The sequence below is a fragment of the Theropithecus gelada genome, chromosome 15 (assembly GCF_003255815.1).
Source record: "Theropithecus gelada isolate Dixy chromosome 15, Tgel_1.0, whole genome shotgun sequence".
NCBI classification, from domain to species: Eukaryota; Metazoa; Chordata; class Mammalia; order Primates; family Cercopithecidae; genus Theropithecus; species Theropithecus gelada.
The window spans coordinates 41,088,862-41,101,587 of record NC_037683.1 but is presented as its reverse complement, the minus strand read 5'-3'; the positions used below and the strand labels follow the sequence as shown (position 1 = coordinate 41,101,587).

General features: G+C 35.1%; 1 protein-coding gene across 3 annotated transcripts in view; it reads left to right on the top strand.

Moving 5' to 3' along the window:
* Positions 1 to 12,726, top strand: part of STX17 (syntaxin 17) — a 75,983-nt gene that overhangs the window by 40,274 nt on the left and 22,983 nt on the right. For all 3 annotated transcript variants that reach the window (XM_025360225.1, XM_025360224.1, XM_025360223.1), the window contains one exon: positions 7,784 to 8,009. In XM_025360225.1, coding sequence (XP_025216010.1) covers positions 7,784 to 8,009 — 226 coding nt within the window. The remainder of the gene's footprint in view (positions 1 to 7,783; positions 8,010 to 12,726) is intronic.

Genomic DNA, 12,726 nt, shown 5'->3' with positions numbered 1-12,726 from the left:
GTATATTCTGTTGATTTGGGGTGGAGAGTTCTGTAGATGTCTATTAGTTCCGCTTGGTGCAGAGATGAGTTCAATTCCTGGATATCCTTGTTAACTTTCTGTCTCGTTGATCTGTCTAATGTTGACAGTGGGGTGTTGAAGTCTCCCATTATTATTGTATGGGAGTCTAAGTCTCTTTGTAAGTCTCTAAGGACTTGCTTTATGAATCTTGCTTTATGTATTGGGTGCATATATATTTAGGATAGCTAGCTCTTCCTGTTGAATTGATCCCTTTACCGTTATGTAATGGCCTTCTTTGTCTCTTTTGATCTTTGATGGTTTAAAGTCTGTTTTATCAGAGACTAGGATTGCAACCCCTGCTTTTTTTTGTTCTCCATTTGCTTGGTAGATCTTTCTCCATCCCTTAATTTTGAGCCTATGTGTGTCTCTGCACGTGAGATGGGTCTCCTGAATACAGCAAACTGATGGGTCTTGACTCTATCCAATTTGCCAGTCTTTTAATTGGACCATTTAGTCCATTTAGATTTAAGGTTAATATTGTTACATGTGAACTTGATCCTGTCATTATGATATTAACTGGTTATTTTGCTCATTAGTTGATGCAGTTTCTTCCTAGCATCGATGGTCTTTACATTTTGGCATGTTTTTGCAATGGCTGGTACCAGTTGTTCCTTTCCATGTTCAGTGCTTCCTTCAGGGTCTCTTGTAAGGCAGGCCTGGTGGTGACAAAATCTCTAAGCATTTGCTTATCTGTAAAGGATTTTATTTCTCCTTCACTTATGAAACTTAGTTTGGCTGGATATGAAATTCTGGGTTGAAAATTGTTTTCTTTAAGAATGTTGAATATTGGCCCCCATCTCTTCTGGCTTGTAAAGTTTCTGCCGAGAGATCTGCTGCTAATCTGATGGGCTTCCCTTTGTAGGTAACCCCACCTTTCTCTCTGGCTGCCCTTAACAGTTTTTCCTTCATTTCAACTTTGGTGAATCTGCCAATTATGTGTCTTGGAGTTGCACTTCTCGAGGAGTATCTTTGTGGCGTTCTCTGTATTTCCTGAATTTGAATGTTGGCCTGCCTTACTAGGTTGGGGAAGTTCTCCTGGATGATATCCTGAAGAGTGTTTTCCAACTTGGTTCCATTTTCCCCCCTCACTTTCAGGCACCCCAATCAGACATAGATTTGGTCTTTTAACATAATCCCATACTTCTTGAAGGCTTTGTTCATTTCTTTTTCCTCTTTTTTCTTTAGACTTCTCTTCTCACTTCATTTCATTCATTTGATCCTCTATCGCTGATACTCTTTCTTCTAGTTGATCGAGTCGGTTACTGAAGCTTGTGCATTTGTCACGTATTTGTCGTGTCATGGTTTTTATCTCTGTCAGTTTGTTTATGGCCTTCTCTGCATTGATTATTCTAGTTATCCATTCTTCCATTCTTTTTCCAAGATTTTTAGTTTCTTTGTGCTGGGTAAGTAATTCCTCCTTTAGCTCTGAGAAGTTTGATGGACTGAAGCCTTCTTCTCTCATCTCGTCAAAGTCATTCTCCGTCCAGCTTTGATCCGTTGCTGGCGATGAGCTGCGTTCCTTTGGAGGGGGAGATGTGCTCTTATTTTTTGAATTTCCAGCTTTTCTGCCCTGCTTTTTCCCCATCTTTGTGGTTTTATCTGCCTTTGGTCTTTGATGATGGTGACGTACTGATGGGGTTTTGGTGTGAGTGTCTTTCCTGTTTGTTAGTTTTCCTTCCAACAGTCAGGACCCTCAGCTGTAGGTCTGTTGGAGATTGCTTGAGGTCCACTCCAGACCCTGTTTGCCTGGGAATCGGCAACAGAGGCTGCAGAAGATAGAATATTGCTGAACAGCGCATGTACCTGTCTGATTCTTGCTTTGGAAGCTTCGTGTCAGGGGTGTACCCCGCTGTGTGAGGTGTGGGGTGTCGGTCTGCCTCTAGTGGGGGATGTCTCCCAGTTAGGCTACTCAGGGGTCAGGGACCCACTTTAGCAGGCAGTCTGTCCGTTCTCAGATCTCAACCTCCGTGTTGGGAGATCCACTGCTCTCTTCAAAGCTGTCAGACAGGGTCGTTTGCGTCTGCAGAGGTTTCTGCTGCTGTTTTTTTTGTTTAGCTGTGCCCTGTCCCCAGAGGTGGACTCTACAGAGACAGGCAGGCCTCCTTGAGCTGCTGTGGGCTCCACCCAGTTCGGGCTTCCCAGTGGCTTTGTTTACCTACTTAAACCTCAGCACTGGCAGGTGCCCAGCCTCGCTGCTGCTTTGCTGTTAGTTCACAGACTGCTGTGCTAGCAATGAGGGAGGCTCTGCAGGCATGGGACCCTCTCGGCCAGGTGTGGGATATAATCTCCTGCTGTGCCGTTTGCTAAGACCCTTGGTAAAGCGCAGTATTGGGGTGGGAGTTACCCGATTTTCCAGGTGTTGTGTGTCTCAATTCCCCTGGCTAGGATAAGGGATTCCTCTCCCCTTTGTGCTTCCCAGGTGAGGCGATGCCTCGCCCTGCTTCAGCTCTCACTGGTCGGGCTGCAGCAGCTGACCAGCACTGATTGTCCGGCACTCCCTAGTGAGATGAACCGGTACCTCAGTTGAAAATGCAGAAATCACTCATCTTCTGTGTCGCTGGTGCTGGGAGCTGAAGACTGGAGCTGTTCCTATTCGGCCATCTTGCCCCGCCCTCGATCTTTTTTTTTAGTTTATCTAATTTTTTCCTTTCTAGTTTAGGAACTACATTTGAGCCTTCTGCATGGATTTCACCAACCATGGAACAAAAATATATTTTAAAAAAATGGATAGTTGCATCTGTACTGACTCTTTTCCTTGTCACTGTTCCCTATGAAAGTACTGTATAACAACTATTTATATAGTATTTACATTGTATTAGGTATTATAAGTAACCTAGAGATAAAGTATACAGGAGGATATTCATAGATTATATGCAAATATGACACCATTTTATATAAGAGTTTGAACATCTATGGATTTTTGGTATTCGCAGGGATTCCTTGAACCAATCCTCTATGGATACCTAAGAATAAATGTATATACTTTTACTGGAAATTACAACATACATATTTGACTTAGAAGTACAGATAGTATCAGTTCCTTAGACTATTTTAGTTCCATGTATGCCCTGCAATTCAAGTGCTATTTTTATGTAAATATTTCTAAACCCCACAGACATTATTATTGTTGTTTTAGTAGAGTTACTGGTCATCTAGATTTACCCACTTTTTAGCTTATTTTCATTCCTGTTCATTTGTTTTTGCATTTCCAACTTTATATCTGGGATTAATGGTTATTTTTGAAGGTCACCATTTAATATTTCTCTTACTGGAGGCAAATTCTCTCAGCTTTTGTTTTTCTAAAAATATTTTTATTTTACCTGTGGTCTTGAAAGATATTTTTGCAGCATATAGAACTTTAGGTTAGTAGTAATTTACTTTCTATACTTTGAATATATTGTTCCATTTTCTTTAGGCTTTTGTTATTGCTGTTGAGAAGTCATTATACTCTTACTGTTTCTTTGCAAGATACTTTTGTCTGTAGCGCTTTTAAACATCTTTTCTCCTTCTTTTTCTCTCTTCTGGCTAGGTGTATTTTTCCTTTTATTTATTCTTCTCAGGATTTGTTGACCTTGAATTGTGGATGGATGTTTTTCTTCAATGTTTTGAAAATTCTCAGTCATTATGTATTCAAATTCATTTTCTGTCTTCTTCTGGAATTCTAAGTAAATGTATATTGTACCCTTTTCTAACTATATCTTCTGTATTTCTTAACTTTTCTTCCCTATTTTTCACTTTCCTTGTTTCTATTTTACATAGTTTTACATAGATACTTTTTACATAGTTTCTTCAGATCTGTTTTCCAGTTTATATCTTTCTTGAACTGGGCCTAATATGAAGCTAAACTCATTTATTAAATTCTTTTGAACACTATTTTAAAATTATAGACTATTCATTAAAAAACCTGCATGTTGCTTTTTATAGTTTCCAGTGGTCTGCTAAATTTTCAAGCTTTATTTTTATGCCTTTGAACAAAATAACTGTAGTTTTATAGACTACATTTGCTCATTCCCACATTACATGTCCTTTTGGATGTTTCTGTTCCTTGTTTTGCTGTTTCTTCCTCACGCTGCATATGTCCTCATGTGCTTGATAATCTGATTGATTGGTGGACATTTTATTTGAAACATTATTTATAGAAATTATTTGAAGCTAGGGATGATGTTATCTTCCTCCAGATATTTTCATTTGCTCTCCTAAGCCCCTGGGGGCACTAACTTTCCTAGATTATTTTTATCCAGTTTTAGAGCTTAAGGTTTTTTATGAGCTACTGGAGACTGGAGGCCAGTCTGCAGTTCTTGCAAGGGCTGTTTTATTTTAGGATTACCTGTGTTCTTAGGGTGGAGCTCTGACGATCCCAGCCAAAAGTACCAGAGTCCTTATACTTAGCAGGTCCTGGCATGGAAATTTAAATCCAAGCTTTGTGAGCTTGTACTCTGGTATGCAAATACTCCCAAAGCAAATGTGGCTCTGAGTTCAGGACTCATCTCTCTAGATTTCTGTCTTTGCCCAACTGTTGTCCTATAGTTACTTACTATCTTGTTTACTTTCTGATACTTTTCAAGTTTTTTTTTTTCCTTTTCGTTTGTTTTGTGATTTGATTTTTGTTCAACTTTTTAAGTAGCCATTAGTGGGAAGGTTAGTCTGAATCACCTAGTCTGTTGTTTTTAGAAGCAGAAACACCTAACTTTATGTTCTTCACATATGGTTTTACCATCCTGTTCCCTCTATTTGATTTTAGAGAGATTTCCCTTGTTGCCCTATCCAATGTAGTAGCTCCTAACTACATATGACTGTTGAGCACTTAAAGTGTAGCCAGTTTGAACTGAGATGTGCTGTGAATGTAAAATATTACCAGATTTCTAAGACTTACTACAAATAAAACAATTTAAAATATTTTGTTAATAATTTTTATAATTGCATATTAAAATAGTATTTTAGCTATGTTAGGTTAAATAAAAATATTATTAAAATTAATTTCCCTTGTTTCTTTTTACTTTTTAAATGTAATTTTTGAAATTTTTAAATTACATATGTGGCTTGTGTGTGTAGTTTGCATTATATTTGTGTTGGATGGTGTTTGCTATGTAATAAAGTAGTTAAGAACATAAGATCTGTGGCCTGGATTTGATTCCTGCCTGTACTATTTACTAGCAGTGTAATCTTGGGCTACTTGTTGATCTTCTTGCTTTAATTTTCTCTTCTGTAAAATGAGAATAATAGTAATACCCATTTCAAAGATATATTGCGAGGGGAAGATAAAAGATGTAAAGCAGTCAGCACAATGGATAACTTTAAGTGTTGATAAAAATTTAGCCATTATTTATGTTTTTGTTATTATTGTTTATGTTATTATAGTATCAGATTTTATACTTCAGTGGGTTTTTTCTTTCTCTCCCTCAAAATTTTCCACATTACTCATAGTAATAGAGTTCTCAGCTGGCTACTGTAATTTGACTGGGGACAGGCACATGTACAAATTATATAAGAGAGGAAGATGTCACAAACAAATACTCATTAAGTTTGACTGTAGAAAATTTTTAACGCTCCTCCAAGATAATATTACCTAAAATATTTCTGTAGACTGGCAACTATACAACCAAGCTTTATAATTATGGTCCAGAAAGGAGTCACACAGCCAGGAAATGGTGGTGTGTGGCAAACAGTATTGTTCTGGGACTTGAGGCCTGGGCTGTAGTCCTAATTCAGTGAAATGACATGCAGGACTGGCAGCATGTGGAGAAATAGGCACTGTGTTTATCTAGACTCCAGTTTCCTTATTGTAAAATTGTGAGATTGGATTAGATGCTCACCTATGCCGTTGTATAATTTTAACATATTAATACCTACATTTCACATATTTTGAATCTACAGTTTAATTATCCTTAGGTTTTTGAGCTCATATTAGAATGGTAAGAGACTGAAGATAAGGTTACAGGAAGTATAGAGTTATGGTAAGATAGAGGTGCAGTTTTTTCACCCAGAAAAGTCTTACAAGATGCTTTAGGTTGTAACTAAACTATTTTTTTTTCTAGAATTGACTTTAATTTTACTACAGTAAAATGGAAACTTTAGATTGTATGATATTAAGATACTATATAGATAGGCATTATGATTTTAGTTTAGTGGAAAGATTGCTGGCCCTATAGGAATACCTGGGTTTTCAACCCCAGTGTCGCCACTTAACCAAGTAAATCCTAAACAGATTTTTTTTGTTTTGCTTTTTCTATGTGTAATAATTTGGACTATAGTAATATAACACCTCACTCAGAGTATGCACTTGAAAAATTAATTAACATGTACTGGTCTGTCTACTGTATAGGATTGGCATTAATATTGTGAAAACACTTTAGGGGAAAATAATTTAAAATATATGAATAGACATATAACTTTTTTGAAACATCTTACTTTGATTATTTTTGCAAATTTGTCCTATTTAATCTTAAAGGTATAGTTTCTTTGTTTTCAAAGTATAGACCATTGAGAAAGAGGGAAAGCTCCCTGGTATATTTTATGCAGCTAGCACAACCTTAAACCTGTTAAAGCAAGTTTAAACCTAGTAGAGATAGTATAAATACACAAACTGTGTATATGCACACATGTGTATACACACACACACACACACCCCCCTATGTGCTAAAGTTTCAGATAAAATACTAGCAAATGAATTCAGCATTGTGTTTAAAAATTATGTATATAGACTAGAAAGGATTTATCCCAGGAATATAAAGATGAGTCTACACTACAAAATCTATACATAATTCATTACAGCAACATATTAGAGGAAAATTTATGACTAAGCCAGTAGGTATTTCTCAAAAAGAAGGAAAATCATTTGATAAAAAAAAATCTAACAACTTCATTCATAGGGCAGTGCAGAGTAAAGCAACAGTGAGATGACATGCAGGACTGGCAGCATGTGGAGAAATAGGCAATCATACTTTGATGCTAGTGTGAAGTGTTACTGCTTTTTGGGAAAAAAACAATAGCTTCTGAAATAAAAATGCACATTATCATTTGAATATTCCTGTTTCTGAGAGTCTTTCCTACACGAAATAGCATATTAATATTAGTATATACTAGAATAATATATACTAATATAGTAAATTAGGACTTATATGCAAGGATATTTGTTTCATAGTTTGTAATAACTAAAAATTGGAAACAACACGAATGACTGTTGATCACCGAAGGAGTGATTGAGTAAATTCTTCTGTACTTACACTGTGGAATATAGTGTAACAATTGAGCAGGAGGGATGGTATTGTTGAGTATGGAATGACAAATTATAGATTACTGTGTATAATGTAATCCATTTTTTTAATAAAAAGGGAGAAGCCTTATATATGTTAAATGTGTGCATGAACCGTGAGAAATGTGTGGGAGGATTGGGTTAAGAGGGGGTGGGATAGGTGAAGTGAGAAAATCATTTTTATTTCATATGCTTCTGTAGTGTTTGATTTATTGTGAAGAGCATTTATCTTTGTATAACCACATTTAATGAAGGAAAAATGCTAAATAAATTCAAAGTATGAGCATGTGGTTTCTAAAGATGCTGGATTTGGCCAGCCAGAGACATGGAAAATGTAAAAGTATTATGCTACACCTTCTATTTTGGAGATATTTGTAATAATTTCCATCCACAACTATTATAACATTACTTCTGAAAAGGAAGATACTTTATACTAAGAAATGGTGGCATTAATGATTTTTTCTTTTATAGCAACTCCGATCCAATATCCGAGAAATTGAGAAACTTTGTTTGAAAGTCCGAAAGGATGACCTAGTACTTCTGAAGAGAATGATAGATCCTGTTAAAGAAGAAGCATCAGCAGCAACAGCAGAATTTCTCCAACTCCATTTGGAATCTGTAGAAGAACTTAAGAAGCAATTTAATGATGAAGAAATTTTGCTACAGCCTCCTTTGACCAGATCCATGACTGTTGGTGGTAACGTATTGTACTAAATCTTATTCTCAATCACAGTAATGCAGTTAATTAAAGCTCACCTCCTTGAGTAGATACTGAATTACCTATAGGTCTTCAAGGATCATTCGCTATCCCAATATGCTAAATGCTTGGACCCTGATCAGTGTTCCCGGAAATGTGTACCCTGGATATTTTGCAGAATAAAAAACTTGAGGTTATGTTTATGGAGTGGATTTCAGGGCAAGTACCCATTTGTCTATTTATTGAAGAGAAATTTAAATATATTTCCTAAGGGATAATGTCATTCTTGTGTGCAGAGTACTCTTCACTCCTTTCCAGGTGCAGGAGTGACCTCTTCAGGCATGCCTTTTTTTCTTAAGCATTCTGATTTTCAGAAGGGATGTTAGATCTATCTTTCAGCCAAGTTCTCTGAATAACTGACAACATTAAGTAATCTACAATGGGAGTCAAGCCATCATCTTCTGTGAAGTGATACTCTAAGAAACAGCCCTGTGAAATTTGTCATTACATCTCTTCTAAGGATGTGATTGATAATTGCCGATCACATTATAATGTCTTTAACTCTGAAAATATTCTTGGCTTAATACATAGTAGTACTTCAAAGTAGTTGGTCTCTTTTTTATCTTTTGGGTATTCAGTGGAATAACTGATAAGGTTTTCTTACTTAAATTGTTTACTAGAAAGCTTAGAGCCAAAATTTTTAGCCACCAAAACTCAAATTTTTAAACCTATCCTAGCTTTGTTTTATAATTACTGCCCTTGTTTTCCTTTTTGTTTTAGTGTTTCTCTTTTATTTGTAACTTGTCTCATCTTGTTATATTTTATAAATTATTCTAAGCTGCCTTTAATCTTTGTGGAAAAGGTAGAGTATAAGTCATTTACAAATTAGAATAGAATCTTAGAGATGTTACACCTGCTCATTTTTTCTTTTTTTATTTACTTAGGGCACTCCTGCATCACTATCTCCAAAGCCAGATTATTTTTTAATTTTATATTTTCAGTGCTAATGATTCAGTAATTTTTAGAGAGATTAAAAAAAAAACTTTTTTATATTTTCAGTGCTAATGATTCAGTAATTTTTAGAGAGATTAAAAAAAAAAACTTTGGAAGGAACATTTAGGCCACTAGTCAGAGTTTCTGGGTAATCTTGCTTTTGTCGTAGCCTTAGTACCTAGCACAATGCTTGGCATATAGTGGACCATTCAGAAATACTTTATAAACATAAATACATAAATATCTTTTTAGAGATAATTTTGTAATTTCACATGTGCTGTAATCACCTCACTCAGAGGATAACCAGTACCGTAAATGTTTTTGAGAGAAGGAGATGCTAGCACTCAGTCCTTGGTTGAAAAGTATTTGGAAAGAATGCTTTTTGATAGTTTATAATTACCACTTCGTTATTCTGTTCATCTATAGTTATTGCTGCCATACTGGTGAGGTTGAAGGCTGTTTTTATCACTTAGTGCAAACTGATGCTTTATGTGCACATGTGGGGTAACTGGGTTTTATAGTTCCATGTGATTAAGGACCCATCTTATGTACTCAGACATTGTGATAGTTGTTATGGTAATAATAACTGTGAAGATAAGCTGGATTTTCTGGAAAGAGTAACTAGCATCAGTCTCTTTGCTACTTAGCTTTGAATTGCCTATCTCTAGCAATTCCCCTATCAAACGAAAATTTGGAGTTCTATCTGAGAGTTTTCTCAAAATATGTTAATACCTGAGTACTTGCTTTAATTTGCATTTTATTATTGCATTATTTGTGTTACTACCAGTAGAACTGTTTGGGATCAACAACTTTGGGCTTATATATCATCAGAGGAATTGGGTGATTATTATTAATAGAAAAAGGCAGTTTACCCAGTTTGCTGGCAAATAAACTTTCTCCATAGGAAGCTGATTGATATAAAAAAAAAAAAGTTCGGCAGATTTTGAAGAAGTATGTGCATAAAGGAAATGGAAAAAATTGGAGCAGAGCCAGAGGATGAGGGAGAAGAAATAGCAGGTGAAATTCACTTCCCAATTCTTTTGATTCTCAAACTTTTCAATTCACCAAATAGGCTACTAAAGACCTAATTACTAGGAGAAAACTAAAAAATTAAATCTCTGTAACTAGTATTGATTTGATTGAAACAGTCATTCTATTAATAAAATCAATACCTAGGTTATAACTAAAACAGTGTATAGAATTTCGAATTCTGAACAGTCTGCTTGTCATAGTGTGCTTTCACTATGAATCCACTGCCAACATAAAGCAATTAAAAAACTGCTGTCTCACCAAGTGCCTGAGTATTTCACCAAGTGTGAGAGTTTCTACTATATTGCCTCAAATCCAGAAATATTATTAATAAATAATCAAGAGGATGGAAAGGAAATGAATAGTGAAAAGAAAGGAAGTAACTAATTTACGTAAGACTTTAATAGTGGGGTAGGAATTGAGTTTGCTCCATATTTGATCTTCTTCTAGCTATAGACTGTTTTTTGTCATTCTACATGTTTTTATTCTATGCTCTCCAGTTTTTCCTTATTTTTGCTTTAGATACTCATTATAGTAGCAGCAGCCTATATGGAAAATCTGTTTTATTGCATAGAAGTTAAGTGCCTTAAAATACTTTTTACTTTACAAATTCAATCTGATTCTAAATAAATAGATTGGAAACATCAGCAGAGATTCAGAAGCAATGTTGCCACATTTCCATGAGTAAGATCAAAAATACAAAAATAGTTTTTCATTCACAGATAGAAATAACAAGTAGAATAGGATGTTTTATGTTCTCTGGAGAATGAAAGAAGCTTATTAAGTTTAGGGAGAAGCTGTGATGATTTTGCTGTTTCTTTTGTCCAGATTCTGAGAGTTCCTAAAGCAAATCTTCTCTGCCAATCTTCTTGATCTGAGAAACTCCCTTCTGTCTCACTTGTGTGTCTGGTTTCACTTTTAGCATATTGCTTTCCACCCAAGTGAAGTGAGGAGCCTCCAAATCTGATTTGTATTTAGAAAGGTGATTCAAGTCATACAGAGTGAATCAGTGCTTCTCTCCATTTTTGTCTTTCTTTACTGTCAGGACACACACTTCAGTAGTGCAAAAGGAACAGAATCTTATTACATTTTAAACAAATATTCACAAAAGAAAAGAATATAATCTTAAAACTGCTGGGAACTTCAGACCAGCATATTGAATTTGATGAAATTTAGATTTTTATCACAGGTATGTACATGTACTGAAGAGTTTTGTGAAACATGTAGATGGTTTGTATTATATGATTCAGAAGATGTATTTTCTATTGGTTTTAATTTTTTTTTAAAGTCTTCATTCGCAGCTAAGCCATGCTTAGAAGTAATTTTATTTTGATAGATAGGCTTATGTAGATGATCAGCAAATTAATTTCACTATTTTTAAACTATCAGAACTGGAAAATATTTCAGCAATGCTTTTGAATTAATTTAGATTTATAATAAAACTTTTTCTTATGTGGTGAAGTTTAGTGGAAGTTTTTTATATATTATAATTCTTGGTAAAATCATTGCTGTTCATAAGTGGAGAAAGAGGGAGAGAATATTTGGATGTGTATAAAAGGGAAAAGTCTTATGTTATTTCGTTTATTTCTCACTTCAACTAAACCAACAATAAGGTTTTAAAACCAATTCTGGGGTTTAAAAAACAGTGGTGAGCGATAGGTCCTATGTTCTACTTGCCCTTTATGCTTCCGGTTTGTGTGTGGGTGGGAGTACCTGAGATGATTATGTTATATGAAACAGTTGCAATTTTTTACTTCTGTAGACAAATCTAAAGTTCTTCAGCCTTCTTTCCTGAAACTATAATCTATCTCAGTGTTTTGCCTTATCATGTCCATAGCAGTTTGTAAAAGTTCAAAGTCAAAGGATCATCACTGAGGTAGTGATTTTAAATGCAAGCTGGAATAAATGAATTATGGAAGTTGTAGAAATGAAAAGATTTACTTTAATTGATAGTCATGCCTTGAATTGATTAGCGAGGTTTAGAGTTTTAAGTTTACATCAGGGTTTTTTCTGAAAGAGAACAGACCTCTTTGTTCTAAGACTCTATTTGAACTAAGATGCATACGTAGTTTGGTTTCAAGTGAGACGTAAATGACTTAAACATTTTTATTCTTTACTGAGGGAAATCTTTTATGTTTGTTTAAAATGTCAAACATTTCCCACTCGTTATATTTTAGATTAAGTATTAATATATAATAATCTGTCCTCATTTTGTTGCGTACCCTCGCAAACTTCATTTGAATCCTGTTTAATAGTACATAAATTATGGCTTTAAAAAATATTTGTAGTGGTCATAGTTATAAAGTTCTCCTTTATATTTGATCTGTTAATAACAATGAAGTTATCATTATTCATCATAATGTTAAAGAAGTGTAAATACCTGGAAATGTTAAGTAGAAGAAAGGCTATAGAGTAATTCATTTATCTTGGTTGAAGTGAAAATGAGAGTGTCTTTATGGTGATAATGTAAAGCGTAGAGTAACTATTTTAAGCATTTGTAAAAAATCATTTAGAGCTTTTAAAATATTGGCTATTTGCCGTAATGTTTTAATGTAAAACTTGGGGGCGGAGCAAGATGGCCGAATAGGAGCAGCTCCAGTCTTCAACTCCCAGCGCCAGCGACACAGAAGACCGGTGATTTCGGCATTTTCAACTGAGGTACTGGGTTCATCTCACTGGGGAGTGCCGGACGATC